Source organism: Aptenodytes forsteri, unplaced genomic scaffold (genome assembly GCF_000699145.1).
Source record: "Aptenodytes forsteri isolate BGI_AS27 unplaced genomic scaffold, ASM69914v1 Scaffold209, whole genome shotgun sequence".
NCBI classification, from domain to species: Eukaryota; Metazoa; Chordata; class Aves; order Sphenisciformes; family Spheniscidae; genus Aptenodytes; species Aptenodytes forsteri.
This window is the reverse complement of record NW_008795034.1, coordinates 1,277,513-1,285,549: the sequence shown is the minus strand read 5'-3', so window position 1 is coordinate 1,285,549 and position 8,037 is coordinate 1,277,513. Positions and strand designations below refer to the sequence as shown.

General features: G+C 49.3%; 1 protein-coding gene across 1 annotated transcript in view; it reads right to left on the bottom strand.

The window, feature by feature from the left end:
• CALN1 (calneuron 1) overlaps window positions 1-7,477 on the bottom strand; it is a 137,348-nt gene extending 129,871 nt beyond the window's left edge. The window contains exon 1 of the mRNA XM_009276394.1: window positions 7,352-7,477. Coding sequence (XP_009274669.1) covers window positions 7,352-7,477 — 126 coding nt within the window. The remainder of the gene's footprint in view (window positions 1-7,351) is intronic.
• Window positions 7,478-8,037: the final 560 nt, after the last annotated feature.

Sequence of the window (8,037 nt, the reverse complement as noted above, 5' to 3'; positions counted from 1 at the left end):
AGAAAGTTCACTCCCCGAAAGCTCTCCAGGTCTCTTTATAGCGTGGAGCCGGGGGTAAGCTGCCGGTTCTTTTTTTAGAAACAGCAATGGAGGAGAAGAAACCATGTCTGCACGTGTCTGCTGCGCTCCCGTGTGCACAAAGGTGTGCGTCTCCCTGAACCCAGTGTCCCAGCCCAGCCAGGCTGCCTGACCCTCTGTTTGACGCTGAGGAGGGCAGGGGAGCAGAGCAGGTAGCTACAGATCACTGATGCTGGCAGCTCCGGGGGGGTCCTGACTTCTCCAGAGTGAAAGAGCAAGTGCTTGAAGGAGTGCGCTTCTCCCGCCTTGCTGAGCATCTCCTCAGGCTTCTCAGCTGAGCTAAAACTACCACCGCAAATCAGCCAGGAGATGCCTTTCCTTACTGCAGTCATCCTCAGTGGGTTACCGGAGCTCGGTGGGGCTTGCTTGTCTTTCCAGTTGCCTTTCTGAATGCACCAGAAGCACACGCTCTTTGGATCGCTGCCCAGGATCGGCAAACCCACTGAAAAAGCTGTACCTGGGGAAAGCTGGGCCAGGGTACTTCCAGTGGGGTGAAATTTAGCTAAAGACAGTTTAGGCTAAATACATGGAGAGATGGTCTGTTGGTGAAAGCAGATGACTGCAGAAGAGTCTCTAATGGGAACCCAACGCTCAACTAAAACTGCCTCGGTTGGATCTGGAAACAGCCACCCGGCATCTGCGGCAACGCTCCCGCAATCGCGTAAGCATTGAACAAAGCTTTCAGAGTCAGTGTCGATTTTATGGCTCAAAGGTGTTTAATCCACATCCTGCCTGTGTTGTACTTTTCTGACATAAAACCCTTCCCGCCCCCTTCCTTTCAGCCTCGTGGGTCATGCCATTCCCCATGCTGGGATTTTACCCTCAGAAGGAACATGATCCCCATCAGGAACCACGGGCAGAGGGGTTTTTGCTTTCTCTGCTCCTTATGCAAACTAGAAATCCCATCTCCATTGATATTAAACTATTTTTGCTTCACCAGCTCAGCCGTCCTGCCCAAGGATGGGAGTTCTGCATCCCGCTGCCCCTTGCCCAGTGCCTGCGCGCTGCCTGCTCACCAGGTCCCGGGCCTGGATGGAGACGCAGGAATTTAGCCACGGTCCCAGTCCCTTACAAACCATCAGGGCTTGCGCAGGCCTGGCTACATCCTGCAATTTTACCATTTTTATGAAGTTATTGGCATTCCTATGTCCAGTGAGGGGGCAATTCCTGCTCCAGCAGCATGGCCCTCAGCACCACCAGTGGAAGGTGAATGACGGGACCGAACGCTGTTTCATCCGGGCGAGACTCAGACCGATCTCTTCACATCCTTTTACTTTTCATTTCTTTTTTTTCTTGATCCATAAGGAAACTTTTACCTGTGACTCCCTCAGCTTCATCTGGGCTGCTTATGTGAGTAAAGTGGGGGCAAAGCCCCTCGTTTGCGGAACATTATTCCCTGCCTTTAGCTAATTTCCTTTCCTTCGGCTCTGGAAGACATTAGCCAAAAAGGTTCCAACCTTCATGGCTGAAAACAGTAGCTGGAAAATCCATTAGGCTTATATATTTATTATTAAAAATCGTTAAAGGACCAAGTTCTCATTAATCCCTAAATACATCCAGAATATCTCCAAACTTGTGTCCGCATAAATAAGCCAAGCCAGCGGCCCTTTTTCTTTGTTAAAATACAGAGCTGATCGTGTCAAACCCTCTGTTTTTAAGAAGATGTCCTCGGTAGCAAGGCAGCTCCCGGGGCCGTCAGCTCCCCGCAGCCGGAGGGCGGCGATGGGAAGGCGTGCTCTCCGGAAGGAGAGGGCTACCTCGGAAATCAGCGCTCTGACATCCGCATTACGCTCCTGAAAATGATATGGCGAGAGACAATATAATACTAATGTGGCAAAGTAACGCACTGAAAAATTATGCAAGGCGGGGAAGGTTGTTGTCAGAGACCTGCCTGGCTGCCTGTTGGGGACCGGTGATAGTTGTCACTGTCAGCGCTGAGCTGTCACTCTAATAACAAGTGGATTATCGCTTGATGTAATTTGCTATCAAGCTGTTGTACACCAGTCAGAGTGATTACATTTGGGTACCACCCAGCTCGTAGGGAGATGCTCAGCAAACCCAGGGCCGCGTAGGCAGGGCGAGCTCTCCATTTCATTTCGGGTGCCTTTTTTGGGACCAAGGAAAGCGGTGGCCGAAGCGTTGGGTGAGCACGCGGTAAATATGGCAGCAATAAATGCGGTGTCCAAGGGGAGGCAGGGCAAGCCAGTGTATGATTTTAGAAGAGGCTGGTGTCTTAAAAACACCCCTTATAATATCTAGATGGAAAGCCCGTTGGGTCAAACTTAGAGGTCCCTCAGACAAGAAAGTCCTCTATTGAAATTAAATAGTTTTGCTCGGTTAGGGATGGCCCACTGAAATTAAAACTCAGAAAGATCTGTAAGGCCCGTTGAAGTGAGAAGGTCTGTAATTATTCCCCACAGTATCGGGGAGGGGGTTTCTGTCCAGTCCAGTTTTAAACATCCTGAGAAATTCGGCCGCTCCCTGGGGAGGGTTCAGTAACATGTCACAGTCTAACGGGTCTCACAAGTGGGATAAGTTTTTCAACTTTCAGCCTACATTTTTGTATTGCTTAATTTCATCCCATTATTTCTGACGAACCACTTTGTGGAAGGCGTACAATTGCTCCCTAGCCTGGATTTTTATGTTTTAATGATGGTTAATTATTCCAGGAGAAACTTTTATTTTTACTTTTTATTCATCTCGCTTTTGCACTGGATGCTTTATTCTGAAGTTTAATTAGCACATTTCAGAACTAAATATCTAGATTAAATCACTGCTGAGCGAGCTCCACTCCAGGATTTATGATCATTGTGCACAGCCTTTATTGTACCTGCCAACCCAGGCAACTGATTTATTGATCGATGTGTTATTTGGGCCGGGAGCGAGCCAGCCGGGTACCGCAACGGGCTCGGGGAAGGGCTCTCACGCAGCCTGGCCCGGTGCTGCTGCCCTCCATCTCCCCCCGCCACAGCGAGGAAGAGGGTGGATGAAGATGCTGCCACAGCGAGGAAGAGGGTGGATGAAGACGCTGATGATGATGGGTAGAAAGGGGCAGCCTCCAGCTCCTTCGTACCCCGGCGAGGGCATTGCACACCCTAACAGCAGGTCTGGGATGAGGCAGCACTGGCAGATTCGCGTCTCCAGCCCTACCATCTGCTTGGATCCAAGGTTTCATTTCAGCCTATTAGAGAGATTGGGGCTGGCTGCAAACATCAGATGTAGGCATAGGTTTGGCACGAGTCCATCCCCTTTCCTGCTGCCTCAAACGCCAAGATTTTGATTCAAGCTCATCTGCAAATGCTAAAAAAGCTTCAGTTCTGCAACAGAGTCCACCCTAGTGGAGCTCATCACGAAACGAGACCTTCAGGGGAGGGGGGGGTGGGGTGGGGAATATGTAAAGAAAACAAAACGAGAACTCATTTTAATTACATTATCTCAACAAACTAAAGCTATAGACAAATGCGATTACACCCACAAAAATCTTCTTGCTCCCAGCCGAGTCTCCAAACACTTGTGGCTTAGCCGAGGCCAGAAGAACATGCTGTCGAGACAAATGTACGCTTACACTCTTCCCCACAAGAAAGCTCGACATCCAGCGAGCTCGTGCAAGGGGGTTTATCTCCAAAAAAAATCAACAGAAATGCCCATGTGCGATAGAAAAGCACCTCCTGTTCGTGCTGCTGAGCAGACTGGTTTTACTCTTGTTATTTATACAGAGCAGCTCTGGCACACTATGTAATAAAAATGGATAAGGTTTCAGCCCTTCGCTAGCCCACAAAAATAAGATGACTGTCTGCGCAGGCACCATGGGGCAAACAGCCCAAACCAAACCCAGAAAACTAGATAAAGGCGTGGTTTCTCTGGATTTCTTTCAGTTGGTGGGGGGGTGTTGTTTTGTTTTGCTCTTAGAAAGATAGCCCTGTAATTTAGTGACTCATACATTCTACATCCTTTGTTGCTTTTCATTTTCAACATCTTTAAGCTGTTTGTGGAGAACGTGCTTATTTTTAGACTTCCCATCAGTGAGAGACATTTTAGCTGGTTCGGAGGGGAAAAGCTCCATTGAGACTTTTGTGTCTGGGGTGTTAATAGGCAAATTTCCTGTCGGGGAGATATTTTCTTCCTTTTTCTTACTTTTACATCTCACTTGGGATCTGGGCAGTGATTTTGAGGCATGCTGAGAAGGGCTGTGCCCTGTGCCGCAAGTGGGGTCTCTCAGGGATGCACCGAGGTCTGACCTGACGGAGGGAGGATGAGGATGGCTGCAAGCAAAGGCAGACACATGTTGGGGCATGAAGAACAAACGGGGGCCCCGGGATCGCCAGTCATCTTCCTCCCTCTTCATCAAATCCGCAAATCTCGAGCCATGCCCCAGAAAGCCTCTGTACCATGGAGGAGGCTTTCAGCAGATAGGGCGAAGGGGGAGAGCATCCCACAGCCAAGCGCCAACCCACATTTCTCCGTGCTCGGGCAAAAAATATGAGGGGTACTTTAAGTACCTTGGTGAATTCAGTTAATCTTAAATAAGCAGTGTTTTTGTTTGGAAGATAAATGAAATACTTTCAATTTCCTGGAAAAAAGTCTTTGCAAAACAGAAGATGTTTTCTGAGTCAGTTAATAGATTTGGGGTTGGGTTTACAAAGTCTAATACCTCATTTCAGTTTGCAGCTCAAAATTTTTTGGGGGAACTTTAAAAATAAAATTAAAGGAAATTTCAAAATAAAAACTGGCTCTGTAGTCCTCAGCCAAGCATCTCAAAAAAAAAAAAAGCCCAATCCTGCCTGCTTCTCATTTTTTTTTTTTAAATTTTAATTAAGTCAATCAACAACAGAAAGGCCTCCAAATGAAAACCACACAGGCACAAAACATCTCTGAGCCTCCAGATGTGCATTCCTCCACCTTCCGCTGGCGAGCTTGCAGCAGGCACCGCGGTGCGCTGGCTGCCCCAGATTACTCAGGGCACGTGCCTTGCTCCGAAATAAGAGCAAGAAATGCAGGGATGGGACACGTCCTGCTGCTCCGCACGCAAAGGACAAGAGGTGGACCCAGGCCATACCCAAGAATGCATGCGGGAGGATGTAGACCTGACGCTGAGCTCTCGGGGCACGTCCTACGGGCTCTTTGCTTTGCACTATAGAGATATTTGGTTTTTACCAGCACATGCCACCTTGAAGCAGGCAGCAGGACAGGAGGAGCCACCGGCCCTGCGGTGTCCCTCGGTGCCAGCTCGCTCTGCAGTGGCACACGCTGGGTTCGGCCGCGGCATGGCCCCGCGCCAGCTGCCAAGCGCAGAACCAGCTCCCACGCCCAGAAACGATAACGGCTGTTTGGCCAGCTCGAAGGAGCTTTTTCCAGGACGCATTTGTAATCTTGCTGAAAGCCACAGTCCTAATAGACGGTTGGAAATACTCCACAGCTCTCTGGCTGTCACTTCACCCAGGTGTCACAGGCAGGTCTAAGATACTCAGTTTCTGTTCAGACGGTTGGAAATACTCCACAGCTCTCTGGCTGTCACTTCACCCAGGTGAAACAGGCAGGTCTAAGATTTCTGTTCTGCAGTCTCCCACCATCGTAAGACTCAAGAGTAGGTCCGGAGGTTCGTGGCTCGTGTTTTACGTCCTGTCCGCAGCTTTCAGGGATGCATGACCCAAACCAGCACAACCTTGAGCCCAGTGCAGAGCTCTCTGCTCTGCCCATTGCCACGCCACAGCTTTATGTTTGCACGAAGCGAGGACTCGGCATCCTCTGGAGGAGCTGCCACCATCTCCCCATCACACGTTTCCATGCAAGATACTGCACCCTCCCTTGTGCTACCAGCCTTTGCCATTTCCCAGCATCACCTAACCTCAAGGAAGTTTTTTTGCTGCATTTAAAACCCTACACAAGCAACAAGGAAACCACCAGCAAGGCTCTTGGGTAAACTCCAGCATGATGTGCCATCACAAGCACCGGCTGAACAAACTAATGAAGCAGACGGGGAGCAAACCCGTGGTGGACACCTGCCCATCACGCTGAGCTGAGGTCCTTGCAAAAACAGCGCTACGACACTTTGCTCAAACACTGATGAGCCAAACTGGTCGGTCAGTGGCTCGGGAGCAGCGCCTCTGAGAGGAGCTGGCTGAGGGAACGGGCTGTCGCACAGCAAGAGCAAGGCACAAGGATAAATGTGCACAGACTGGAGGGTGGACAGTGTCAATAGGATTAGTTTGTTCTATTATTTATCATGCCATATGCCCCAGCACTCGATCCACAAATCTGAGCCATCAGCTGTGAACACCTGTCAAGGAGTTGAGTAATTTTCCAGTTTCTGGGTAGAATAACTGGAGACAATAAGGCTGATTTAATCAGTAAGTACTTAGCTCCAGAAACATAGTGGCTTAAAAGAAAATCTCACTATATTTTTTAAAACGAAAGCCTTTCTGCATTAGAGTTAACCCAGAAAAAACTCCTTAGTAGATGTATCGCAGTACAGCAGCAAGGCAGGTATTAGCCAAACGCATGGTGGAAAGGAGATAAACAATACGCTGTGTCCTCCTGCATGTCCACAGGAAACAAATTCCCCATTTAGAAAGCCCAATAAAAATGTAATTCTTTTATAACAACGGCATCCACTGTATATTGTTTCTCTGAGGAGAAAAAAAAAAAAGTAAGCGACTTTGAAGTCCTCTAATGCCATCAAAAAATGTATTTTTTTCCCCCCAAAGTGTCTCAAAAGTAGCAAAAAATATGAAAAAAATTAATGACTGCTAACAGCTGAAACAGATGGTCTGCTGCGAATCCCCACAGCCTCATGCAACTGTGAGTCAAGCCATTTTTCAAAATGGTGAAGAAAAAAAAAAAAGAATTAAAAAAAATCAATTTCCAAGACTACGAGGCTTCCAAAAATCCATTCGGAATTCCCAGCCGAGAGCCAACAAGAAAGGAGGGTTTGGATGGTTTAGACCCACAGTGGGCTCAAACCCAGCGTGCCCCTTGCCCTCACACCATGTGCACGTAGATGGTCTGGATACGTTTGCGTTCAGCACAGTCCCACAAGATGTTCCCCTGGGATGAGGTTTTACTCTAGGATTTTAACTAAGGATCCTTTGCTCTATACGATTCCCAACGCACGCACCTGCTGCCGGTCCCCAGCACTGTCCCTGCTGCCCACCCTTGGGAGCTGGCAGCATCCCTCCCACCCCATCCTCCCGGTGCACCGATTGTCCTCAGCAAGCAACCCCCGCCCCGTGCCAGCTCACCCCTTGCGAGGAACAGTTTGAAATGAGAAAGACACTTGCCAGGAGGGAAACTCTGGTTGCCTGCTTCTCTGCTGCGGCTCCTCCTTCTCCCCAGGAGACTCGTCCCCTCGGCCACCTTCATGCTTGGGCTGCCCCTCTCCATGCTCTTCGATCAGCCCCATCAGGCAGATGAGACGGCAGGTTCTGGGAGATGTGCGAGCTCATCATGGGGACATCAAAGCCGGCAGTGTGGCTCTGTAAGGAGCGGACAGAAACTTAACTGCACACACAGTACCAGTTTATCATTTATTTAAACTCAATCTTTCAATAATTCATGCCAGCCTTTCACTGTGTAGCAGGACAACAATGGCAGGAGCGCAGCAACGCAGGCAGCGAATAACCACATCTGGAACAGATGTTCAGTTCTAAATAAAAGCTGGTTTTGCAGAGAATGTTAAATGCCATGGGAATAGTGTGCTCTGGGACGCAGCCCTGCTCCTTCCAGGGGGCAACAGCGATTTGCTCATATGTTTTGCAACGCAGAGTTGGCACAGATCAAATGAAACATCCAGGGCTGGCTTCAGCTGCAGCCCAGTAATCGTGAGAGCAGACCTGCAGCGTCTGCAGGCATCTCCTTGGAAGTGCTGGACAGATGCCTGCAGGGCAGCTCTGAGCGTGAACACACGATGCCATGAGTCCTCCCAACAGCCAGCCGTGCTCTGTGTCCACTCCCACCAGCCTG